Source organism: Eschrichtius robustus, chromosome 7 (assembly GCF_028021215.1).
Source record: "Eschrichtius robustus isolate mEscRob2 chromosome 7, mEscRob2.pri, whole genome shotgun sequence".
Lineage (NCBI taxonomy): Eukaryota > Metazoa > Chordata > Mammalia > Artiodactyla > Eschrichtiidae > Eschrichtius > Eschrichtius robustus.
Genome location: NC_090830.1, coordinates 113,662,560 through 113,677,409, shown reverse-complemented (window position 1 = coordinate 113,677,409; position 14,850 = coordinate 113,662,560). Strand labels below are relative to the sequence as shown.

Below are 14,850 nucleotides of genomic sequence, written 5' to 3'. Positions count from 1 at the left end.
ACTAGGCTTTCTGAGGACTCCGAAACCCACGGCATCCTTCAACCTGGGCAATGACTGAAGACCTCTTCCCACTCCCTTCCACCCCCTCCCTTCCCTGACCAGGTCCCATTTCATCACCACACCTATGAGTGAAAGACACAAGAAGGCCTTGGAGGAATCTGGGCCAACCACGGTGGCCTTCAGGGCCTGGCCAATCCGGAACTTCTTATCTGGATGTTTCAGAACCTGGAAGGGCAAGAAAATTCTTCTGATGTTTGAAGAAAGGCCTGTCATTTATCCAAAACCACAGCATTTAAGTCTGCACAGTAAGCATCTCCCACGGTACGGTTCCCTGTACCCACTGTGAGCACACACCAGACACTAAGTTGAGCTCAGGGAGCTGGGGTTTCCTCTGCAGGGACCTCAGGCACACTGACCTTGAAGCTAAGAGAAGTAAGCAGTAAGGGAATTCTCCCCCGGATGTCTGGAGCGATGTCCACCTCAAGCCATTTCTTAACCACGTTGTACTGGGGGAAAAAAAAAAAACAGGAGGAGAAATGGAACGGGCAGATACAAGCGTCTCTTCTCTTCCCTTCACTAAAACAGGCTCCCCTAAAATCACAGGGCTCAAAGGGCCCAAAGCCTACATTTTCCCAAGGAACAGGAACGCACCCCTACGTCCCAGTGCCCCTGTCCAACCTCCACTTCTCGCAGGCTTCACTCAGAGTCTAGCTCAGAGCCTTCGCCAGCCCAGCAGAACATGCATCTCTCCTGGTGCCTCGGCTGATGAGGAGGCAAAAAAGGCCTCAGAGATATCCTCAAGCAGTAGGACCAATCCCACTGACCTCTGTCGCCTCCCCCAAACTCAGCTGTGCCCAGTGACCATTAACCATCTTCAGGGACTAACATCTTATTTCTAAATCTATTTAGATTTTGCTATTGACACAGTGCTCTGCCCTAAATACACACCCCAATTTTCAGGTCAACTCAACAAAACATTTATCAAGCAGCCACTATGTATACGGCATGAGAGTGATAAGTAAAAGCCAGGCCCTGCCTTCAAAGAGATTACAGTCTGCAAAGAGTACGTCAAATGAGTATGCAGGAGCAAGAAACAAGTAAGAGCACAATATGTTAAGGGACCCTATAGGAGAACTAGTAAGAAGGGAGGGTTATCTGTGCTGGACCTTGAAGGGTTGTAGGCAATAAGAATAGACAGTACCCCCAGTGTAGAAATAAAGACAAGAAGGGAAAAAGATAGAGGAGGTTTTCAGCATGACTGGTGTACCAGATTCATAAGGTCAGATTATGAAGAGCTTAAACACCGCTCTAAGGCATCTTGGGTTTATGAATGTCTACAGACAGTAGGTAACTAAAAGGATCGAGCACCACAGACATACTCAGATACATGCTCATGGAGGAAGAATCTGGCAGCAATGAAGAGGAATTATCCCTCAGGGTCAAGCCCAGACCAACCTTCTCTCTGATGTATTCCAACTGGTATAGTTCTCACTGATCTCTTCCCTTTACTCATCTCCTGTTCCACTTGGGGTTAGAACACATAATCTGGCACCCAATTACATACTGTTTTGCCCTGTTCCCGAACTTTATAAAAGGCAAGAATCTAAAATCCAACATTTTATTTTAAATAAAACATTTTTATTTTTATTTAAAATATTTGTGTGTGTGTGTGTGTCTTCTGATAAAACTTTATTTGTGGACACTGAAATTTGAATTTTACATTATTTAAAATAAAATAAAGAACTGGATTTAAAATCTTGCTCTATGATATATTTTTCTTTCCATTTTGTACAATTAATCTATAAATATGTGGAACTGTGGGTTGCTTGCTAGCTGTTTTGTAAGCCATAAATTTAGCTCCTTGATTAGACCAGAGGTTTTCTAGGAGCAGAGGCCTTCTACTGTCTTCTACAAACCATCATGGCAGCAAACACAGAAGCAAAGCCTAGTGCAAATGGTCACTGTCAGTTTCTCCCCGTTTGCTTCTGTAAGAGGGACAGCGTCGCATTGCAGGGCGTGCACTACTCACCTTCTTCAAGAAGCAAGTCACAGTCTGACCAGCCTGGTACTGTTTAATCTTCTCCAAGGGGCTAACAGAATGAGTGTTGAGAGCAGTGTGGCCATCCTTCTCCAGCTCTCTGGTTGCAGAAAGGCAATGGAAAGAGTAAACCAACCTCTGGATAAGCTTCTAGCTTGAAACCATCTCCCCCGAGCGGCCATGGATTGATTTTACAGGACTCCGCTAACTCATACAAACCCACCATGCACCACCCCCCGCCCCGCCATTTCTCTCCTTAAAGGGGAATGAATGTTCACAATACCTGCGTGAAAATTAATCCTTTCCAATTCACTCACCTAGGTGTGAACAAGCCGTAAAGTAGGTAGCCAACAATAATCTTTGTAAGTATAGGAAACAAAACTATTTTACTTCTTTCAATGCTTTAGCTACTGCTTTACAGTTTGCAGAACTGCTTTCACAAATAATCTCTCACTGAATGTGACAACACTCTCATGTGTGAATCAAGTAGGACAGATATTATTAAACTCATTTTATGCTACAGACCCAGGAGTTGAAGTCAGAGTTCCTGATGCAAAAATCCAGTGCTCTGTCCCCTATGTTACCCTGGCATTATCACTTTCTTGATTCTCTTTTTCTTCTCAGAAAAGCAACAAGGAGATGCGGTCTGAAAGTTATCAGTCCACAAATCACTTCAAAGGAAGCACAGAATTCCCACCATTCCAACCAGCCCAGCTTACCAATTCAAATTTCTAAAACAAAACAGAACTCATCAGTAAAATGGTACAAGTAATACTGGTAAAACTGTAACGTATAACAGCAAGTACTGGTGAATATAGGAACACAGAAAACTCAGATACTAGTAAAACTGAAACACACCCAGCAATTCCACCCTAGAGAAATCCCTGCACAGGCGCACAATGGAACGAATTCAAGGATGTGCACTGTGGCATTGTGGAAACAACCGTAAACGTCCTCCATCAGCTTGAAAATATATACAGTTTGGCACAGGCACAGGATGGGTTACAGTTTTAACTCTAGACCCCGAAATGGAGAGATCGCAAAAAAACAAAATTTTGAGTGAAGAAAACAAGCTGCAGAATATTAAGCACAGCATACTATTTATGTAAAATTTGAAAACCATACAAAATAATTTTTTGTAGATATATATATATGTATATATAACGAAAGTATAAAAGCAAGAGCTGGATATATGTCAAATAATAGAGAATTTATCCTCTGGGGGTGAAGGGAGAAGCCTGGGAAGGGAACATCTGTAAAATGTTATTTCTTAAAACACACACAGAACATCCATGTGCCTGGCACTCTAACAGATAACTAACAGATAATTTACATTCATTATCTATAACGCCTTTATACATATATATATAATATATATATATGTATAGTTAGGATAAAAAAATTTATTCACTCAATAGCTGATACGGGAATGCCTCTGTTATGAGCTGAATTGTCTCGCTCAGCCCCCCAAATTCGTATGTTGAAGCACCAACTTCCAATACCTCAGACTGTGACTGTGTTTGGAGATAGGGAATTTAAAGAGGCAATTAAGTTAAAATGAGGTCGTTAGGGTGGGCCTTAATCCAACATGACTGGTGTCCTTATAAGAAATTAAGCTACAACTCAATAATAAAAAAACAACCTGACTGAAAAACAGAACTGGAACAGACATTTCTCCAAAGAAGATAATACAAATGTCCAAGAAGCATAGGAAAAGGTGCTCAACATCACTCATAGTCAGGGAAATATAAATCAAAACCACAGTGCGATATTAACCTCACATCTGTAAGGATGGCCATTATCAAACAGAAAATAACAAGCATTGGCAAGGATGTGGGAAAAGGGAATCCTTCCCTGCACACTGTCGGTAGGACTATAAAATGGTGCAGCCACTATGGAGAACAGTATGGAAGTTCCTCAAAAAACTACCATATGATCCAGCACTCCTACTTCTGGGTATGTATCTAAAAGAATTAAAAACAAGATCTCAAAGAGATATCTGTATATCCATGTTCATTGCAGCACTATTCGTAATAGCCAAGGTGTGGAAACAACCTAAATGTCCATTGATGGATGAATGGATAAAGACAACATATATACACACAATGGACTATTACTCCGCTTAAAAGAGAAGGAAATCTTGCTGTATGTTACCACACGGATGAACCTTGAGGATGTTGTGCTGAGTGAAATAAGCCAGTCACAGAAGGACTGTGCAGGACTCCACTTATATGAGGTATCTCAAGTAATCAAACTCAAAGAAACAGAAAGTAGAATGATGGTTGCGAGAGGCTGGGGGGGGTCAGGGGGAAATGAATGGCTATAGAGTTTCAGTCATGCAAAATGAAAAAGTTTAGAGATCTGTTATATAACAATATGCATATAGTTAACAATACCATAATGTATACCTAAAAAGTGTTAAGAGGGCAAATTTATGTTATTTATGTTATGTTTTTACCACAATAAAAAAATTTGAAAAAAGAGGAGATTAGGACATAGATAAATACAAAGAGAAGACCATATGAAGATACTGGAGAAGATAGCCACCTGCAAGCTATGGAGACAGGCCTCAGAACAAACCCTGCTGATACCTTCATCTCAGACTGAAAGCCTCCAGAATTGTGAGAAAATAGATGTCCGTTTAAGTTAAAAAAAAAATTAAAAATAAAACACAAACACACATAATAAGTATGTGTTATCTTTTTTCTTTTTCCAAAATGATTTTAAACTACCTCTCTTAAAAAAAAAAAAAAAAAGGTGGGCATAACTACATTAATGGCAAGAGAAAACTCAGTGACTAGCAGGAATTCCAGAGATACATGTAATGACTTCTGAACTGCTCTGCTCTCTTAACTCCCCCCGACCCCACAAACGGGTAAATGAGCAGGTACCGTTTTATCTAGTTTGAGTGTCCCTCACCAACCCTGAACTCAACTCGAAGACACACGACATTCTCTTTGTGCACAAGAGTGCCATATACAAGTGGGAATGAAAATATGATGGCATTTCGTAAGTCAACACCGTCAATTAAATAAATGTTTTTCCTCCTGACTTCGAAATATGTATTTTAAAGCATAAAGCATTTGAGAAATATAGCAACAATAGCATTATGTTTATACTAAGTTTCTCAGGGGCCTTGATTAAAATAAAATAATTAACAATACAACATAGGTACGCGGAGGAGGTGGAAGATGTGCTAGAGTTTTTTATCTGTCCATCTGTCTATCTGTCGTTATAACTCTCCATCCTCCATCTCCTCTATGGAATGAACTCATTTCCTGGCTTGGCCCACACTGCCACTACCAAGGACCACCGCTATGGCTCACACCAGTCTCCACAGACAGGAGGGTGGACCAGCACAGCAGTGATAGTTCATGAGAGGCTCCAGACTCTGAGGGTCAAGAACCATTCAGGATGTTAGTAAGTCTTCCCACAATGCTCACTGACTCGCCCCTTGCGGTATTCATTAATTTAACATAACTACCCTTAGCCTGGATAAACTACTTGACCTTAACCCTTAATTAAACAAGACATCCAGCCTCACAGGTGAAGACACCACAGACTAAAACAATGAATATGAGGAGGTCTCTGTTTTCACGACAAAGGGACACAATCAAATCTACAAAACAAAGGAAACCACCGATTAAGCAAATAGGAACGTGTGCATCCGCCAAATCTCATCATTCTGGAACTAAAGGGCTTACTCTCACATCCTTCAAAGTAAGCGTTGTTAGCGTCTGGTACTTCAAGGTTCCAGGAATATTTCCCTACCTCAGACACAAGCCTTCTCAGAACTATTCCACTTCTATTCTGATCCCTTCAGGATGCTGACCAAACCTCATCTTCGGAAAGCTGCTTAAGAGGTCTTTCCATGACATCCTAGGCACGTAAGACTTACAACCTGGATGGATCTGGGCCTGACCCTGCAGAGGCACTGGCACAGTCACGTGTATCTAACTTCATTCGCTGATGGCCTATCAGTTCCTAGAGGCTGGGTTTTTTTTAATGGGGGAAGCAGAAGCAGATAGGCCCATAGATCAACATGGATCCCCTGCTTAAGATGCTCTGCAAGAACGACCCCAGACAAACTGGATCCACCACTTCCTGGAACTACTAGCTCTACCAGTCTGCCTAGAATCCCTCGTGGAACATCCCTCTGCAGAATCCACCAGAACATGACCTAAAATTTCAGTCACCAAGCAGTAGTCTATTGTCAAAGAACAGGCATCCTTGGCTACGTGGTGTTTATTTAGGGAATTCCTGAGTTCTAGAAAATTAGGTTGAGAGCAAAAATGTTTCTTTTTGCTACATACCAACAAACAGAACTGCAATCAGCCTTTAAATGGATACTTAAACGCTGAATACAGCTTTCACATTAATTCTCATATAATCCCTCTAACCAGCTGTATGAGAACCAGACAAATATCCCTCCTGGAGAAAAAAAGACAACCTGGACAGAGAGAGGCAAAATAAGTCACAACCCTGGCTGAATCAAGACCAGAATTCAGGCTCCTGACTCCAGCCCAGCGCTCTTTCCATGAGACCACCGGAGTTGCCCTCACCTTGGCCGAACACTCAGCTCCGGGATGGTTCGAATAAATCTGGGATGACTTATTGGGAGAAACCTGTAGAAACAAATAATGTCAAATCAGTTCTCTTATTCTCTGTAACACCATAATTGGGAGACCAGAATTTCTAACTGCCCACCAAACCGAGCTTAAAAAACCGCCCACTCCGCTGCCACACCGCCCACTGGTAATACCAGGCCTGAGGGCTTCCATTCTCATCGTTTGAGTAAATGTTAAGGAACTGGCTCATCTGATCTTTTACGGTTGTCATATTAAACCCTGAAAAGAATTTTCCTTATGGACGATATACTCCAACTCTTTCATTCTAAAAATAAGGAAATTGAGGTCTAGAGAGAACAAATGACTTACTGAAGATCCCACAGTTACTGAAATTAATATGCAAATCATTGGCTAGACTTTGAATTCTCTCTTTGGTTTTCTTATAGCAAGGACTTCTGCTGCAATAACATACTGTAACTAGATTGAAAGTAAACGAGTATAATTAAGGTATGCTGTGGAGGATGGATTATAGTAACTGCTGACATATACGGAGCAATAACTATGTGTCAGACAACCCACCAGGCACACTCCGTGCTAGGTGTTCTCTCTTCCAATCTTTGCAATGGCCCTGCAAGGTGGTCACTACCATTACTCTCACTTTACAAATTAGGAAAATAAAACTCAGAAGGCTGAGTAACTACTTAACTCCTGGTCGCATAATTTTAAGTGGCAAATCTGGAATTCGCCCCAGATCTGACTCTAAATCAACGCTCTTAACCACTACATTATACACCATTAAAAAATAAAGACACACAAAAGGATTACTTGCTGAATATTTTGGTTAACTAAAAGAAAATCTAACGTATGCACAACTTTTTGGAAACTACCTCAGTTCCCATGCCTTCGCTCACGATTACCACCATCTCCCCTCAAAGCCAGTCCCTCCCCCAAAGCCTCCATACTTGAATGTCTTCATGTCTCTCCCGCCAATCACTCGGGCAGTGACCTTCTTCCCAACTTTCAGCTTGGCAGTAGGAGATGTGCCCACTGGAACATCATCTAGAATGTGGGAGGCATGGATGCAGCCAATGATGCCATCTTCCAGGGTCACAACCACATGGGTGGGCTTAATGGACTTGACGGTCCCTGTGACCACGTCCCCAATGGACAGGGTGTGCTTCCTTACAGTCCCTAAAACCAGAGCTGGATCTACTTCCTCATCCTCGTCGACAGTCTCAGAGTCCTTCCGGGTCTGCCTCATGGTCCTCTTAGCAGCTGGCCCCTCAACGGCCAAAAGAAGACCCGTCACTCCTGGTTCTGTGGTCTGGAGGGTTAGGGAGACACCCTGTCCCACCTGCAACTTCTCTGAATCAAAGCGGAAGGTGTCATTGAGGTGAGAGGTCAGGGAGAAAGCTGCTAGCTGGCCAGTCTCTACCAAGGAGGCCAGGGCAAAGGACTCCTCCAAGTGCTGCACAATCGCCTGGTGCTCACTGCCTTTCTTCAGCTGGAAAACAGAAAACCCACCATCCCTGCTTCTTACAGAGCACAAGGACTTGTTCCTCACCCACTGGGCAGGGGAGGTCTGGGGAAGTCCTCTGAGTCCAGGGGGCTCAAGGCTAATCTGAGCTGTAACAAACTAGCCTCCACTCCCTGGACCCAGCTTTCCCCTCCTGTACACTGAGGCGATGTGACCACACCCAAGGCACCACATCAGGATCACCTGGAGTTAGCCTCTGTTTTGAATTCAGATTCCGAGAACTTATCCTGGAACTAGTGAAAGCAGAACTTTAAAGGTGACTCTGATGCACAGCCAAGTGACCTCTAATGGTTCTCCAGCTTTAAGACACTGTGGTTCCTCCTCTCTTAGTCCTGCAGCTCTCCACCCAATTTATTCACTCACTCAACAAAGACAGTCATTACTGAGAGCTTATTGTGTCCAAGGCATGTAGCCTGTCTTTCCCCAACATCCAACCTGTGCTCATGCCCTTACGTGCACTAGCTTCACTCGGATGACAAAATGGGACAGGGACCTGCTAGAAAGCTTAGTGAGGGGTTCATACTGTTTTCTATTTCTCTTTGTCTCTCAAAGTCTTAAAATTATAAGCAACTGGAGGTTAAGGATTACATCTATATAATTCTCTGTAACACACCCTATGCGATTAGGGGATTAATAAGTACTTTAGACAATGACGAAATATACGCGTCATCCGGAGAAAAATACCACTCATTTTAAGATTTCCCTTGAGCCCATTCTTTGCCCACACAAAAGTGGACAGAAGAGGGTGTTAGACGAGCAGCCTGGAGGTCAGAACTACCCACAGACATGTTTTGTTTGGTTCACATGATGTTTAAAAAGAAGAAGAGTTTCCAACATTTCCTACATTTATTTCAAATAAAAAATCCAAATTCTGCCTTCTCTTAAAATTCAAAGACTTCCCAACACTAGACCCAGATGTTCTCATGTGGCAACAGTGAGATGGAACCGAGTAGTCTCTGCTCCTCTGTGGCAGTGCGTGCACTCCGCAGTCTGTCAGAGTCCTACTGTCGAGTCCTACTGTCACCACCCCCTAACACACCTGGCCCGCTTCACTCATCCAAGCACCTGCTTGGCCCCAATCAGGGTGACCACGTGATTTACAGCCTGAACCAGAGTGAAAGTCACTGCAACTAACAAGCACACCCGGGGAATTCCCTGGCGGCCCAGTGGTTAGGACTCGGTGCTGTCACTGCCAGGGCCCGGGTTCAATCCTTGGTCGGGGAACTAAGACCCTGCAAGCCGCATGGCTCGGCCAAAAAAAAAAGCACACCAGGATGAGAGGTACACCTGGGAATGACCCAGACAAATCCAGGCACACGGCCACGCTGTCTACAGGTATCTGCGAACCATGTGGGGTTGAAGGGGTGTGTAACACCTTTGAAACCATGGGAATGGAAGTCCTCAAGCAGCAAGCTTACCTTTTTAGCTTTTCTATTCACCAAATCGTGGCAGAGGGAAACATGTACTTCCAACTTCAACATATCAACATTTAAGATTACAACCTTCTTTTTCTGCCCAGATTCCACCTCCTGCCCTGCAGTGCAGAACCAAACACAATGTGATCACCCTCCTGGAGCAGGGGCGAAGGGAGACAGCATCTCTCCAACAGCCCTGCAGCCCATAGGCACAAAAAGAAGAAGTGGACCTATGTCCTAGGTTTATATGCGCTAGGGAAGCCAAGGGTCTAGCTCCCATAATTCACATTCAGGTTGTGTCAATTTATGCAACCTGGTATATAAAAATCTAGATTTACCCAAATACAACAATAAAGGGATTCATACCTAAACCTTCTTTAGTATGCTGCTGTCTTGATTTGCATTTACACAAGATAAGCATGCCAAAAATTTCTGCTGGATCAGCTCATCTATGTATTTGGAAATTCTGTACCCAAAAGAGGAAGCAACGGGCAAGGGGTTTCCCCTACAAACCATGATGGGCGAGAGAGATGCACTCACCTGCCCGATGATACTTGCTGGCTCTTAGGACCAGGCCGGGCACTGGGCCCTCACTGAACAGTACAGAGCCGTCTCCCAACACCTCCTGCACCTCTAGGTCAAGGACCATGCCTGGGGTCATCTCAGCCAGCGTCTGCATCAACACAGAGTCTGCCAGAGACCCAAAGGAAATAGGGATTAACAAGATGAAATGACACTCACCATTCTTTTCCTCTGGAAATATGCTGACACATGGAGGATATTTCCAACATGGAGCGTTGGAACCACTATGAAGGCAAAATCACTCTTGGTAAAAATGTCTGATATCCATGAAAATTCCCAGTACAGGCAGAGACCTATGCCCCTTGCTAATTCCACATGGCCATAATTCATGGAATAGCCAACGAATGCCAGAAACACATGCTTTCCTTTGATTTTGGAATTTTCATTCTTTCTGTTTGGAATCTACCCTCTCAAGGTTCTTATTCCCAAATCCCATCAGGGTTCCAACAAATCTACACAATGGTTCAAAGCTTAGTAGGGTCAGACTAATAACCCCCCCACAAAGTCTTCCAGCAGGTCCCTGTTCCATTTTATCATCCACTACACATCTGATGAATAAAGGAACAAAAAGTGAAGAAGTGAGTGGATTCACAACAAATGCAAACCTGAGGCCACAGAACTCAGGGAAATTTTGATTCTGGACTGGGAGGGAGCCCAAGGGGAACTTCTGGGATACCAAGTAATGATCTTTTATCTGAATCTGGATGACAGTTAAACAGGGATGTTCACTTTATAAATGTTTACCGAGCTGTACTCTAAAAGATTTGTGCACTTTATGGAGATCCTACTCCCATTAACAAAGCTTTACCCATTTTTTTTTTAACATCGGGGAAGACCCACAACTCATCGGAACAGACTGAAGACGCACACGCCCCACCCTGGCCCTCATCCTCCGCCCTCCTGCCCCCACCTCGGTTGCTCATGAGGCTACGGACGCCCTGCCGCTCCTCCAGGCACTGGCTCAGGAGGAGGAGGCTGGTGGTGGCCAGGTCCCCCAGGGTGCAGTCCGACAGCCGCAGCGACAGCAGCATCCGCTGCTTCTCCTCGTCCACGTTGGTCACCTTAGCAACCACCGTCTGCCCCTCGACAAAGTGGTCACTTGTGGAGGTCACAAACTTGTCACTCATGATCTAAAAGGGAAGAGCGGGTGCAAAACGAAGAAAGGAAAGGAAGTCTCTATTAAGACAACCCACTTGAAACACCCAGAAAGAAGTGTGTGAGGCAGGAGGTGGACCCCAGGAAGGTCCCCCCAGCCCTCTGAGCACAGCTCACCTCCCCTGTCGTAAAAACACAGGAGGCGCCCTGGCTGCCAACCCAGCCGAGAAGGCCCCAGAGCAACTCTCTGCCCCTCACTGTGCATGTTTCTGGGGCCCTCCCCCCTCTCCCATTTTTAAAATTGTTCTGGCAGGGGATGCAAAATGTTCTGCCCAGGCAAAACATCAGGGGAACACACCTACGGAAAGGAAGAAACACTTATGAATTGTCTGTGGCAGGAATGAGCGATGAGCCCTTTGCTCACCACCATCTTACACGGGCTTTGGTAAGACTCCTCCCCGCTCTGGGTGTCAGTTTATGCAGCAGGCCTGAGAGGGGGTTCAACGACGGGATCGCTAGGATCTTTTCCAGTCTGAAAAGTCTGCTATCCAATGACCTACCCAATGCTGTAGCATGAAGTAGAAAAGGTGCCCCTTCCTCCAGGACACAGCCCTGAGCCAGGACACAGGCTGGGCAAGAGGACTGCAGACTGAGTCTCAGCTCCACTGCCCCTCAGCCAGGTGCCTCTGTCATGCCCCTGAAAATCTTTCAAGAGAATAGATTCTTTCCCACCAGCCTTCAGGTTCCATGTCCCTGTTGTCTCCCCTCAAAGGCCCTTGTGCAGGGAGGTGAACTTACAGCTTTGGGAGCCAGTCCACTAAGGCCTGACGGGAACTGGACGAACACACCATAGTCCTTGATGTTCTTCACAAAACCAGTGAGCAGCATTCCAGGATGGATTTCTGAGAAGCTCTTGGGATCCTTGCCGCCCTCTACTGCGGACACCAAAGCTGGCTTCCTGCAAAGGAGCTAGTGGCACTTCGTCAAGAAATGTTCCAGAAAGGGCAGATGAACTGTCCATCTCTCCCATCTCCGTTCTCCACTCTACACCCTCCCTACCACAGTGATTCTCTAAGTGTGCAGACCAGCAGCATTAGCATCACCGGGAACTAGTTAGAGAGGCCAATTCTTAAGCACCAGCCCAGACCTACTGAATCAGACACCTGGGAGGCGCAGGGAGCAGGCTGTGTTGGACCAAGCCCTCCAGGGGATTCTGATTCACACTGAAGTTTGGGGATCACTGTTTTGTTCCTGCCCTTATTAGCACACCTCCAGATTACCGGAGGGGACCTAAGGGGAAGGCTCATCCCTGTGGTTTGGCGGCTGGATCGGCCGTGACACCATCCTCCTGCCTATCTTCACACTAACCAACCCTATTTCCCCTCCTCTGCCTATCTCCACTCTAAGGAGAATCGATTTTACATTCTGCAAGAAAGGAGGCAGTGTCTTCCTTCTAAGCGCCCACACGAAGACCGAAAGCTATATTCTGAGACCTATATCCCAGCAGGGAGAGGCGGATGAGGGAAAAGAGGACAGCAGGTACTTATTAACTGTTCCAACTCAGGGGTGAGCACTGAGTGCCCCAAGAAGGCTGGATGTGCCACTGGGAGTGTCCTGCTGGGCCTGGAGTGCCACGTGGCCCTCTCCCCAACACCCTGGGCTCCCCCTCTGCCTTGACCACCAGCATCTGCCAGCAGCACCTCGATCCCACTCTAACGCCCACCAGGAGAACAGAGACAAAGTGTAGGCTTGCCCACTGGTTTGGTCTGTGGAGGTATCTCTGCAGTCAGAGGGCCGACTTCTTTCCCATGGAGTTTCCAACTAAGAGCAGAGGCTGGCCTGGAGTTCCCCAGCGCCCCCTCCCGCCGAGGGCCCACAGCTCCCACACCTCCAGCTCCGCGGCTCCCTGAGACCAGTAAAGGATACAATACGCTCCTCACCCTCGCTCAGACACAGGACTCTGTGCAGGGTGTCGCCCGCCTGGAGCCAGCAATGTAACAGTGGGCCGTGGGGGACGTGGTCTGACAGGTGAGGCGTGGGAAGGAAGCCGGGGACGTTGTGAGGCAGGACAGCCACCTGCAGCCCATCTTTGGTCTTTTCCAGAACCTTCACATCCACCAACTACCCAGGGAAAAGGAAGACAAAAAAGAGCACTTGTCTTGAGCAGAGAGCAACTCGTGTGGGTCAGGCAGAGATCAGAGGCATCGAATATCCAGCACCAGGGATGACGGGGAGGCCGAGATCAGAGAAGCAGCTTTCTCCCACTCCCCACCCCATGCTCCCAAAGACCCAACAGGCACACACACCCGGGTGCACACACAGCAGGACCCATCTGGTGCTCACATCACTCCTCTCCCAGGTCCCTCCACTGGGTCCCAAAGGAAAGACAGTTTTGCAGGCTGGTCCCAGGGACCAGAGAGGAAAGAGGGCAGCAGCACACTGCTGACAAGCCACACCGTAACAGCACTTTCCTTCCTAGACAGTCCATCTGCTCTGACACACAGCCCCAGAATCTTATCTAGCTGCCTTGATCTTCCCCCTGCACGGTTTCCAGCACCCCAGGTGTCAGTGGCGCCCTGCTCTCTACCACTGTCACTAAAATAATTTATCTGGAGAAGTCCAGGTACCTGCCCAGCGTTAATGGCTTTTTTTTTCTTCTGACTGTGTCCCGCACATTCTTTCTTCGGATCACTTGACAGCTTGAAGGACAAGAGCATCCTCTCTTTGGATGGCTCACAGTTTAGCACTGCAACCTTCACCACCTGGTGAGAAACCACACCTGCTTGGCCCTGGAGAGAGGTGCCCCCCACCAGCACCACAGAGGCCTTGGGTGATTCACCAAGACCGTGGATCGGATCAGAAGGCAGTGAAGAGAAACATACTGAGAGCTACACAGAATCCCCACAAGTCAGCCTTTCGGGTGACAAAAGACATGAATGAATTTTGGAGTATAATCCCAAGTTTTAAAAAATCATTTTTTCCTAGACAGACCCAGACTCATCAGATTTAGGGCAGTGCCCCCTTGTGGTGACAGTGGCCTCAGAACAATTTCTGATGTGAGGGACACTAGTGTATTACAGGTGAAGATTAATTTCTTCTAGGTTGAGGGCCTAAGGTCCGTTAGTTTGCTAGCATCCATTGAGCCCCCTTGAGGGTTTCTCTCTGTTCTGTTCCATCTCCTCCACTTAGCTGGCTCAGGCCCACTACCCCACATGCTCTCTTCTGTAACCCTTAAAAAGTAGCCTTCCTACTCCTTCAAATCTGTGTTCATGGGGTCACCAACGGCAGAAGGCTATCCAGGGGAAGGGTTACCTGGCCAGCGTAAAAGACACTCTCTGGGTCAGGGATATACTCGGCACTGAGCTCGTGCCTGGGCACCAGTCCCTGCACGTCATTGTAGAACTTCACAATGCAGCCATAGTCCTTGACCCTGAGGATAAAGCCGTGTGTCTGCAGACCAGCCTTAGCATCGGCATAGCAGGTAATGGCAGGAAGTTTGGACTCAACCAGGGTTTTCTTCAGGGTCATCATCAGCTTCCTGGCTTCAGGGTCACAAAGCAAAACCTAGGGAAAGGATACTGGCCATGACCAAGCCATCCATTACCAAGAGAGCCA

General features: G+C 46.2%; 1 protein-coding gene across 2 annotated transcripts in view; it reads right to left on the bottom strand.

Annotated features, from left to right (window-relative positions):
• Window positions 1–14,850, bottom strand: part of PDCD11 (programmed cell death 11) — a 41,060-nt gene that overhangs the window by 9,931 nt on the left and 16,279 nt on the right. For both annotated transcript variants that reach the window (XM_068548494.1, XM_068548495.1), the window contains exons 13-24: window positions 14,548–14,799; window positions 13,863–13,997; window positions 13,162–13,356; window positions 12,034–12,204; window positions 11,051–11,270; window positions 10,099–10,248; window positions 9,562–9,677; window positions 7,569–8,110; window positions 6,601–6,663; window positions 2,030–2,138; window positions 417–506; window positions 123–225 (exon numbers count right to left, since the gene is read on the bottom strand). In XM_068548494.1, coding sequence (XP_068404595.1) covers window positions 123–225; window positions 417–506; window positions 2,030–2,138; window positions 6,601–6,663; window positions 7,569–8,110; window positions 9,562–9,677; window positions 10,099–10,248; window positions 11,051–11,270; window positions 12,034–12,204; window positions 13,162–13,356; window positions 13,863–13,997; window positions 14,548–14,799 — 2,146 coding nt within the window. The remainder of the gene's footprint in view (window positions 1–122; window positions 226–416; window positions 507–2,029; window positions 2,139–6,600; window positions 6,664–7,568; window positions 8,111–9,561; window positions 9,678–10,098; window positions 10,249–11,050; window positions 11,271–12,033; window positions 12,205–13,161; window positions 13,357–13,862; window positions 13,998–14,547; window positions 14,800–14,850) is intronic.